Source organism: Phalacrocorax aristotelis, chromosome Z (assembly GCF_949628215.1).
Source record: "Phalacrocorax aristotelis chromosome Z, bGulAri2.1, whole genome shotgun sequence".
Classification (NCBI taxonomy): domain Eukaryota; kingdom Metazoa; phylum Chordata; class Aves; order Suliformes; family Phalacrocoracidae; genus Phalacrocorax; species Phalacrocorax aristotelis.
Genome location: NC_134311.1, coordinates 39,492,647 through 39,504,706, shown reverse-complemented (window position 1 = coordinate 39,504,706; position 12,060 = coordinate 39,492,647). Strand labels below are relative to the sequence as shown.

At 37.1% G+C, this 12,060-nt stretch overlaps 1 protein-coding gene across 10 annotated transcripts in view; it reads right to left on the bottom strand.

The window, feature by feature from the left end:
- The window catches only part of TLE1 (TLE family member 1, transcriptional corepressor), a 76,300-nt gene that overhangs the window by 24,134 nt on the left and 40,106 nt on the right, over positions 1 to 12,060 (bottom strand). For 8 of the 10 annotated variants that reach the window (XM_075079552.1, XM_075079553.1, XM_075079554.1 and 5 more), the window contains 2 exons: positions 8,518 to 8,722; positions 7,771 to 7,787 (listed from right to left, as the gene is read on the bottom strand). The exons of the other annotated variants lie outside the window; for them this stretch is intronic. In XM_075079552.1, the coding sequence (XP_074935653.1) occupies positions 7,771 to 7,787; positions 8,518 to 8,722 (222 nt within the window). The remainder of the gene's footprint in view (positions 1 to 7,770; positions 7,788 to 8,517; positions 8,723 to 12,060) is intronic. 10 annotated transcript variants of the gene reach the window in all.

Genomic DNA, 12,060 nt, shown 5'->3' with positions numbered 1-12,060 from the left:
TGCGGTAAACTCCAATTGGATGCCTTCAACAAATGTATTGCAAACAAAGATCAAATATTTTTACTTCCAGAATGATGTTCACTACTAGTGTGAAATTAAGGCTAAAGTTGTTTAATCAGACTTGATCTGAAAAACTGAGGCCAACACACACACACAAAAGACAAAAGCAAAGACTAATCTTTTCCTCAAACTACATGGACTGCTTTCATTCATGCTAAGTTATGCTAAGTACAAACTGTTGACCCAAAGAGAAAGGCATTTTAGACATTTTTCAGTCACATGACAATTTGACATGCCTGCGATTCCCATCCCCATCTCCGTTCCAGCTAAAGCATTAAAAACGTGTTACAATGAGTTCTTTTAAGTGCAGGATTAGCATATGCAAGAGAGCAATTTGTTCAGTGATGTGTTAATGCTGTGAACAATACTGAATGAGTTGAGAAAAAAAAAATCTTCTTTCACAAAGACCTGGTAAGCCTAGCTCCTAAAAGCCAAGTACATGCTTACATAAATAAATATATGCCCACATAAATATCTAAGTAAATATGTATTTACATGCATACGCTTATCTCTCACAAGAGGAAAGCCTAATACTGACAGTCCTCAAAGGAAATACTTACATCTGCCCAAGAGCCAGAGATACTTACTCTTAATATATCATAAGCACATACTAATAGCCAGTGAACTGTGCACTGAAAGGCTTCCCCTTTAAAACCTGAGGACACCACGGTAGTTTTGCTCAGACATTAGTGTTTAGTCCCAAGGAGAAGGAAAACAAAACAGGGTACATAAGGCAATCTGAATCCTCTTTTTCCTACTTCAGAAGCTGCACTTTAAAGCCAACTCTAAGCTCTTTTATTCATGACTATTCAAGCTAAACAAATGCCAAGGGGCTTACATAAAGCATATAGGAGGGTCTAATGAAATTCAGTCTAAAGCAGCTCAAAATAATGTCTTTACCACAATGTTTTGCAGCTAAAAGGTGGGCTTGTTGGATCACTGAACTAATTGCCTTGACAAATACAGTCTGAATTTAACCTCTTATCTCCTCCCAGAAGCACACAAACTCAGGGATTCACTAGTTTGAAAAACATTAAAAGCCATCTTCTTTATTTTAATACTGAATCCATCGTGTCTGTAGCAGTAGAAATATCTTGAGAAGCAAGCTGTCAATTCAAACAGATTTGAGTACTGCACATGTCTTTTCTTAAGTAGGAAGTCTTTTAGTTGAATACTTTGATTAACAGAAATAATTTTTTAAAAAATCTATTTTACTACTGAAGAGCTTAGAATAAAGCAATGAAGGCAAACATAGTAAAGTTAATACATGCAGCTTCTCATTTAAATTGCCAGAAATAGGGTGAATAACAGAAAGGTGGCAAAGGGGCAGCAGCCGGGAAAAAATTAACCATCCTACTATTTGAAGTTACTGCACAGAAGTGTAGGGAGCAGCTTGCAAATTTTGGCATCAAATATGTGTAACTACAACGGCTGATATTTTTTTCTGGTTTAATGCAAAATCTTCCTAGACTATGCTGATAATATTCTCTACAGTTTTTCTTGTAGAATTTCAATACTGTGAAATATACCTAGGAACTCCTAGGTTTATCTAGCTCCCACTGTGTCCTAAATGCCAAAGATTATTGGATTTGATTTTCCCTCAAAAGACTGATGTCTTACTTATCACGTAAACATATAATTATAACAACAATCTACAGTCCTAATGAGCCTGTTCTGCAAAATGCCTCCCCTATGGTCATATTTACACTGCCTTTCTCTAACTTACCACATTCGTTTAAAGCACTGTTCTCTGGAATCAGAGCATCCACGCTAGAGGCTGTTGTAGAGCAGCTTATTCACAATAGCTATACTGCCAATTGCAAATAAGGTCATGCTGTTACTCTGGCAAAATTTATGAATAAACTCAATAATTCAAAAGTTACTGTTTTGTTTCCCTTAGCAGTACAAGGAAGTTCTAACAATTGTGACTCAAATCAGGTAAAGTATAATTTTCAATGAAAAAAGAGCTTGCTACTGTAACCTACTACCATAATTCAAACAACCAGTTGTGTAATATTTCATTCAACTATATGAAAATATACATCTTTTTAAGTAGTGCATATGGTAGATCCAGAACACTAAAGTAACACAGGAAATAAATGAAAATACAAACAAGAACTGGGAAAGAGACGATCATAAGTCTTCAGCTATAGACATCTCTTACCACTGTAACATTAAGGTTCAGGGAACAGTAAGGATAGCTCATTAAAAGCCACCTTTCCTCATTTCAGCCCTGGTGGAGTTTATATTTGCTTTATGTTCACTATTGAGCATAGGGCCAGCTAGGAGACAGCAGCAACAACTTCACAATGACAGAGTTCTTATTTTCTCTTTAAAGAAAAAAAAAAATCTGTTTAGTTCTTCTACCAAGCCTACTAAGTTCTGACTTATTTTCAAAAGTAGGACAAGCATTTTTGTTTTAGCTATAATATTTACATATATTTTTAACAATACTACAGAAATATTCAGTTGAGATCGGTCTTCAATAATAATTGGTTTGTACAAAAAGGTCAAAAAGATACATACAAGCATAGTTGATTTCCTAAAGAGAAACTGCATGACACCAGTTTTCGTTTTGCCTTAATTTCAAGACTAGACACATGATTGAGGATAATCCCTGCTTTCATACTAGAAGTTCAATTTATTAGAGATTACCAGTGTAACATCTGTAAATCATGAATCTCAGATCAGAACAAACGGTCAAAATCAATTTTATGTATTTCTTTTTCTTCTGATAATTCAGAATTTATTCACATGAATCCCTTTTCTTTCATAAGTCCCAAAAGAAGAAAAAGAAGCCTAATGTAGCACCACTTGCTGTCTGTCACTAGACTGCATAAGGGCTGTACAACAGGCAACTTGGGATCCTAATGCAACTGTGCTGCCAGCAAAAGTTAAACACTGAAACCACTAGCAGCAAATATGAAATGAAAACCTAGTCATGACGCACAGAGAGAATGCAGGTTCCCTATTACCAGTATAATGCACACTATTCAAATGCACTTCTCTGACTGCCTTGCCATTCCCCATAGGAACTACTTCCAAACCGCAAGTAAGCGTGCCAGAGGTACAGGCTGAGAGCCCACAGTCTCTCGTTTAGCCCCCCTTACAATACAGCACAGACAACTCACTAGAACATGCAGGACTGACAATTAACTTCATGCTGATCATTACAGCAATTAAATAACAGTATTTACATCACATCTGTGCTCACGGTTCAACTACACCTGGTCCCAGTGAAGATCTCTAGTGCAGGCTTCCTTATCACTCCCACTCCCCTTTCCTCCAAAGGCACACACACACACACTTGCTCTGTGCTTGGCCATTCACTGACTCACAGTACATCCAAACCAACTGCACCCACCTGCCATTACTACCAGTTATTACAGCTGACAACTTGCCCTTGCCCATATCACCAAGCAGGGCCACTGTGTTTACTTAACCGCTACGCTGGACCTGCACTGCTGCACCACAAACAAGTGCTATCTACAGATATCCATATGTAGATGGGAACAAATGCAATCCTTTGTTGGGTAGGCAAAACAGGATCACGTCTAACATCTACAAACAAAACATCAGCCGCTCAGCAGTCCCACTGCTCATTGTCAGACTCGCTGATAGGAATATGGTGGGCACTGGAGTAGGGACTAGTGCTTAACCAAGGCACAAGATTGCACTCAAAGTTATTTCACTCAAGAATCATTAACTTCCATTTGTTGAAAATGATTCTTGCAAACACACATGTCAACAACCCAAAAATGTACTTATAAAGTTTAGGTTTTGTTTTAAATTACTGGTGATGGAAAGCTACTGACTTCTCTCTCTTTTTGCCCACCATTTTAAGGTATATTTAGACTAGGATGTTCATATTAGAAACAAGGAGATCTGGAAGCCTAAATGGATTTGAACCACTCAATATTGATCCAATAATTGGGAGATATTAACAGAGGATAAGGCTTCTGTTGATTTCAGTATTTTCTAGCTAATGTTTCTCAGAATCAGGTTATCCATAAAAATTTATACCAGACCACCCCCTAAACCTTTTGCCCTTCATCATCAGCCTCATGCTGCTTTGTATCAGCAACAAACTAAACTGCAAAGCAGCATCCCACAGTTTTTCGGTGTGAGCAACTCCTGCTGAACCTAATTTGTGGCTTGCATCCATAAAGACTAAGATTTGACTTATTTTTAAGTTGAGACAAAGCCAATAAAAATAAAAGATATAATCGATTAAAGAAATTAAACTTTTTCGATTACAAGCTATATAATGGGAAATAATACCTTCTTCACAAAGGACAAGAAGCATGCACATGCTACACTGAACAGTGCCCTACTTTTTCATGTAACTCCTACAATTCCCCCCCCTCCCCCCATTTAAAAGAATTAAAACACAAAAACAGGTTGCATGTAATATCAACCAAAAAGTAGCATACAGTTGTGCATGCCCCCTTCCTCCAAGACTGGGAGGGGATGAATAGGTCAGACAGCTAAGGATACAGAATACTTCTGCTGTAAGAAAGGAGCATTTGCTTTACAAAACAATAGCAACATTTACACTTAACAGTGGAGGCAAAAAAAGTTTTTTGGAAAATTTATGAGTACTTCCTAAGCCTTAGCAAACAAGCTCAACGTTTTTCATGAGGAAAAAAGATAAACACCAACCTTAATGTAAACTCCAAGCACATAATGAAGCCAGATTCACTGTCTACAAATTATTATTGATACAATAGAGCACTTCAGAGCATTTGCATTTCTATGCTGTCCAAAGACAAGGGGAAGACAAGTGATAAATGAACATCTAGGATGAGTTTGAAAATGTTGCCAGTATGTTCCCTGAGAAAAAAATGTGGACAAAGTTCTTTCATATTGATGTCTCCCCAAATTTTATTAAGCTTCAGTTGCAAAACTTCCTCACTTTGCCTGGCTTCATTACCTGCAGCCAGACTGTGTCACAATAGTAGGGATGCCTGCATTCCCACAATAACATGACCCAATTTTGGATGGTTAGAGCTACATTAGCCAAAAACAACCTGCCGTTATCTATGTAGTCCTATAACTTAGTTCCAACGAAATAGCTTTAGCAGTTCATGTATGAAGTACACTATTCCTACAACTTAAATATTATGTCACAAGTATGCATTTACAGAGAACTTCCTTTCATTTTACTTCCTGAAACTTTAAGTAATATAAAAAGGAATTATATAGCCCTTGACATTTAGATATAGCAGAAGTAGGCAAAATGGACACTGATCACAATCAAGGATAATGAAATTACTACATCTTTATATTCCTTTATAAATAAATACATAAATCTCGCTGCATTATGAAGTATTTCTAACCATACAATACATGAAAGCTTGTAACACCTTATTTGCCTACAGAGACTTCCAAAAAATAAAACCAGATCTCATTCAGAAATGAATATGCTCAAATAATATGTTACAATATGCAAAGTTATGTAAAAAAAAAATCAATTTAAAACCAAATAGGCAAGCGCTAAATTGTAATCTTTCAACCTTGCACATTTAAAGCTGTCAGCTTCTACTGATAATACCGGAAGGTCACACTAGACATATTTGATGGAAATCATACTGTAGAACTGCACAGTAATACCAAATATCATGATTCATTTAGGTAGCTAGCAGACAGCATGGGTTTTGGTGTCTTGGATGATGAAAGCCAGCCTTTGTCATGATTTCTGGCAGCACTATTACACTTAAAATGTTACTCTGAAAATCAAATTGATCTTATCTTGGTGACCTAGATATTAAAGTAATTTGCAAAATAAGAGCCTACTGCTCAGCTGAAACCGCACATAATAATTAGGCAGACCTGTTGGTATGCCTTGTGTACTTGTGACCAGTTTCTATATTATCCTTAAAAATGTATTTTAAATTTAAAATAATTCCATTGAAAATACAAGAGTTAGAAGTTCAAAGAGCAAATTATTCCCAGCTGATCATTTTAGCCACAATTTGAACTTTACTATCACTTGAAATATGATTCTTTTGTTGAACGTAACATTTACTGTTAAGACAAGATTCTAATGCAATGCTGTATTCAACAAATTTTAAGTTCAAGTTTAAGTTTACCTGTATTCAGCTATTGAAGTCTAATTTAATTATTAAGTGTTTTCCTCCACAGGGAGGAAAGAAGCTATGACCAGGTAGTAACCCGAGCTCCATATCTCTATATGGCAAAGTTCCTTTATGAAATAAAACCTCAGATTGTTTAAAGGCTACTTATTGGTAAACCCAGCATAAAAAATTTCTACTATAGATAATAACCAAGCAAGCATGAGTTACACATACAGAGACAGAGGTGATAATTTTATGTACTTCAATTAAATAAAATTGACATATATAGTAAACTAAGCAAGCGATATTGCAAATCTCCTACAACACAATAGCCGAGTTTAATTTTTGACAGTTCTCAGCTATAAGATGAATTCAGAGTCTGAATTTCACAACACAGTAAAGCATCCGATTTTAAACTCAAAAACCCTTTAGTCAAGTACATGACAGACAGGGCAGGGGAGGATGGGAAGAGAGCAAGAACAGGAACTATAACAACCAAAACACAAAGCTATCATTCTGATATGTGCATGTGTGCGTGCACACGGACACAGACAGTGACACTGCAAACCTCCTTCCTTAGCTCTTAAGAAAAGTTGTAGAGAATCCTGTGCTTGACTAACATCACTCAAAGAAATATGTCCCATTCAAAGAAATATGTTCTTAATAAGGCCAAGGCTTCAAGAAAACCCAGCTTAAAATGATTTCCACAGTTGCACTGTCATTAATAACATTAACCAAGCTGAAATGAATGCTTCGTGCTTAGTAATCTAGAAACAAAAAAAGACTGCCACAAAAGATATGCAGATAGTTTCCAGTGAATAATTGTCAAGCTCTAGTATAAAAAAAGCAGCAATAAAAATGAAAAGTTTAGTACCATGAAGACATCTGTCAAGTAACTTTTCCTAGTTCTTGTCTTTTATAATTGAGAAAAAGAAACAAAATTGAGCCTAAATTCACCTATGACATCAACAAGCATACTAGCTTTGTTACTTTAAATTACATTAATGTTGCACGTACCCATCTCCAACAGATTATACAGCCATATCACTCAAACCACAACAGTATTAAAAAGCTGTAGCAAAGTAGTTCTTTCGCTGGTTTTTGGATAAGATTGTCTTAGACCAATTCTAGTTCAGCTTATGTCTAAAGGGAAAGAAGTATTGCTATGGAAGTTTTACCTGAAGCACATTCATACAGCTTAAATAGATTCAGTTAAAGAAATTTCTAGCGCCAAAAACCATCATGACACATGAACTTTAAACTTCTCAATGGTTCTGCAACTGTAATTCCTGAAAATCCTACAGGAAAAAAAAAATCTTAAAGCTGACTAATAATGTTATACTTTAAACAGCAGTCAACATTGTTTGATTTGCAGCTTGCCCCCCACTCCCACTAAGCAAACTAAAGTTTAAGCTTCCCCAAAATCATCCTGCTCAGAAACAAACCTGATTCATACAGTCCTCCAAACAAATGACTTGGTTGTTCTGCATAAACCAAGAGATAACTTAACAGAAAACACGTATGCCTAGTATCATGAAACTGACTAAAACAAAGACAAAACAGGGAAACAGTGCAAGGTCTGATTATTACCTTACATAGAAGTGGAAACATTAGCAGGAATGTCGGTACTTACTGTGCCCGGCTCTCTGTCTGCTCCCGCAGTAACCAAGAAATGCACAGACATGCCCGTTCAGACACAGAGGCAAGAATAGAAATAAAAAAGGGGGGAAAAAAATTAGAACACAAGCCACGAACAGTTTTAAAATGGCTTTTATTTATATAAGTCATTGCACATTCCTAATACAGTGATTTCCTGAAAATTACAGTATTTCGTAAACATGATTTACAGTTTAACCATACACATGGCCTAGTTTTATTTCATGACAGAATAAATTACTTTCTTTTCAAAAATTAGTCAAGTGCAATTTTGCCCAATATTTAATTGCATACTAGAGTTTAAGCCTATGAAACAGATGCAATTCTTGTTTGAACACATTCATCTCAAAATATAACTTCCTGTTCCCCCTACCTTCCCACCCACCCACCCACTTATTGACATTACTTCCTTTGAAAAAATTACCCATTATGCAGTTTAACAGTTTTCCACAATATGGTGCAGGCCCCTGGTGTTACAACTAAGCATTTACCAGGATGTCAAAATGCCCTGCAAACTACAGAGCAGGTGACACCTAGTGATCCCCTTTTAAAATACTGAAAAATTCCAAGCTGAATTTTGCTTCAGTGATATATATGCAGACATTTTTAAGTTTGCCAACAGTTTTTTCTCATTCTATATAACTTGAATTCTTTAGAGATGCACATAATTTGCAGCAATGCGCAAATTTGACAATGTCCTAATCAGGCCTGCCATGCCTCTCACCTCTGTGGTGTTCTGCATCATGATGCTTCTTGTCATCTTTTATTGCCAAGTGAGACTGCCCACCCAAAGCACTAGACAGGGCAAGAAGGCCAGCACTGCTTCCGAGTGGAGGAATTCCTGGAGGCTGAAGTCCTGATGGATGTGGTGTTAGAGGCACTGGAGGTCCATGGCCATGTGAGAGATGTTGAGCCTGCAACTGCTGCTGCTGTTCCCAGCAGTATCATCATCCCCAGAAGAACAACGCATAGCACATAGTTTGGGAAGGAGAAGGGAGAAGTTTGATTAACTGAGAGTCAACAGTGGATTTTTTTCATGTTTTTGTTTTAAATCTAGCCTGTCGTTTTTGTCCCACTACACTATACACACTGCATTACATCATGCTGTCTGTGGACAGCTCTGCTCATGTCCCACAAACCAAAAAACTAGCTGGATACTTGTTCTGCAGCCTGAGGAACAGGGTCAACTACTGTAGGTTGTTTTGGGCAGCTACTGCCTGCCACTGAGTAATGAGTGACAAACAGCAGCAGAAGAAGGAGGCCCGAATACCTTTCCCTTTCTGTAGAGGAGTATTGCTGCTCTCAGAAAGAAAACAAGTTTCACTGATTCAAACCCACCCCCATCTCTCCCCCCAGTTTGTAAAGAGTAAGTAGGTTTCTATTTTGAATATTAAAAACCTAAAGGACACTGCTCAATTTCATATTTAGTGTAGTTAAATTTATATTTCATTCTAGCCAAACTTTTGGAAAAAAATTATTCATGAACTAACACTGTGTTTAGGAACCAACTTTGAGCTTAAAATCCAGGTCTTCCACGTAGCATCAATGTGGTCATGGAATTCCCAAAAAGAAACACGGTTTTAATAAATTAAAATACCTCCATCTGTTTCAAAAGCAGTTTGCAAGATCAACATCTTAATGAGTGGACATACAACCCTGTAACCAATCTGGCAAAATAACCTGTAAGCAATTTTAGAAACAGAGTCCTTATAATGGAATGACTTCCCCATAGTTTAAATATTGAGATATTTTCTAGTTAAAACTGTTACAGTTTTATTAATATTTTCCAAGTTCAGCTAACCATTTAATTTGCCCAAAATGCTCAGCACAGATTTGTTTAGAAAATTAGGCTTCAAAATCATCTTTAGCTGAGTCATAGCTCTCCTTGAGTCTGCTACAGGTAAACAGATTTTCTGCCTTTCCTGCTTCCTTGTGCCTGGGCATATGAACAGAAGACAGAATGAACCCCTCCACCTTGGCCACGCTCCACTATCCCTCTGCTCGAGGTAGATACCATGAAAAAAGCTAGAATAATGCCCAATTCATGGGATCAAAGAGAAGACAGAGAAGCAAATGTCTGAACAGGATGAGCTCAGCTAGACATGAGAGTTTGACCTGGTGAATGCTAGTGGTCCTGTAAGAGCAGTCAAAATTGTTACAATACTGCTGACAGCTACTGAAATCACACCTAGACTAAACCTCACAATATTTCACAAGTTATAGCAAAATAAGTCAGCTCAAAATAATCCAAAAATTTTTTATCTGCTTTCATAGGTCCCAAGACTCTTCAAGACAAACTGTCAACAATACCTGCATAACATCTACTGGCATACGAATTACTTATCTAAATAGTAATAAATTAACTACTGCACCCTATTTCTCATAACCCCTTCCCAAGATGTGCCTTGAACTGTTTATAAATTTATGTAGACACAAGTGACTAACACTGAAGAGCTATGGACTGGACATGCTAAATCTTTCACTTTTCTACTGTCAAAACTAATGCAGCCATCATTTACTTATTTTTGATATACAAGACAAATCTTCAAATTTACCACAATCTTTTTAGTCAATTCTATAAAGCCACAAGTTTACCAAATCCTTCTCACACCACGTATCAGGAATTTCTTTTCCCATGCTGCATAAAAAGCCTCACTAGTCTTCACTGTAACACATATCACTATCATTAGGCTTGCCAACCTTTCAGTATGGTTAAAAAGCAAAGTAAGAAAGAGGTACTTCTTATTCTTCTATTTTAATGTATTTACAACAACCCAAAAAGTAACATTTTGAAGGAAATATTAAGAATTATTTTTATTTTAAGTAGTTAAAGTAGTAGACCACTTTCTACAAAATCAAGAAGCTATTGCTAGCGAAACAATTTAACTGAAGAAGAATCAGTAAAGAGCACTGTAAAGTATGACAGGACTGCAGGATTTTGGGGTTTTTTGAGGTTTTGATCCAGCCTCTTAAGAGCAAGACATCTCTCTTCTCACAGACTTTATCAAGACTTCAGTAACTCCCAGCATGTTTCCTTGAATCAGGAGATAACATCATGTTTTGGCAGGCTCTCTCAGGTAAATCCTATCTTAGTTGTTCCCTTCCTGATTGACCACTTAAGCCAGGTTAGTCATCTGCATGCATCAGCGGTACTGCACTGCATTAGTGGCATTGGTCTTACTTACCCGCAGCTGCACTATCACACTGGATTGCCTAGTTGTGGTGTGCAATTGGCTAAGAGCACAAAGTGATTTATCCCTTCCAAAATGGTTTAGTGGAGAACAACCTCCTCCCTTCTCCAACAGTGAGCTCAAATTAGCTTCTTTTGCATGTGGGCATTGGAAGGTCAAAACAGGGAAATGAAGTTAAATTGTTTCCATTCTTATCCCTATCCCATCAGAAAGTCAGTGACAATTCCCTTTATTCATGCCTCCCTTGTTTCACTTAATTAGCAAACAAGTTAACCCACATCTTTTCAGAAAGCACAGCTTAATGGCTTTAGAAATCAAACTGTTACAGACATATTACCTACAATTTCCCTGGCTCTACTTTGTAGCCTATGCACAGGGTATTTCAAAAGTCCCAGAAATGAAGAACAAATTAATCCCCTCCAAGAGATTCTGATGCTGAAAGCATGTTACGAGGAGGGCTATGTCCTGTTTCTCTGATGGAACTGCATACGAATGGTGGGGAGCAATGCCAAGCGTGAGGTGGTTAAACAGAATATGAGAGCTGTAAGTGGAAACACGTCACTCTGCATGGCATCTTAGCAGCTTTACAAAATGGTTACTGAGGGTAGCAGAGGAAAATGGTGCCCAAAGATACTTAAATATCCAACTACAATAAACAGACTTAAGTCTGAAAACCTGATCATGGTCTTTTAAGCCAACAAAGATATATTATGATGTAATGTTTGTTATGTGAGGCTCACTGCTGTTTAAGACTGAAGTATATTGACTAGTTCATATATTGCCTATTCGTAATAGGTTTTAAATTCTCCCTAACACATGGATAAAGATGATCCTTTCCAGAAGTTCACGCTCTTCTTACTGAAAAAACTTGAACTATTAACAGTATATTGTATTCTCTTTCTAGAAGGGGAAAAGGGAATATGTGCTGCACACAAAGGCAGAAACTAAAGACCAGGGGGGTGGATAACAGCAGCACTCACCAGATGTACTTAGTAACTAGACGTTTGCCATAGTAGATCCTAGAAACAATTATGTTATGCATATAATCACTTTCCCGTCACTTCAAAGACACTAAT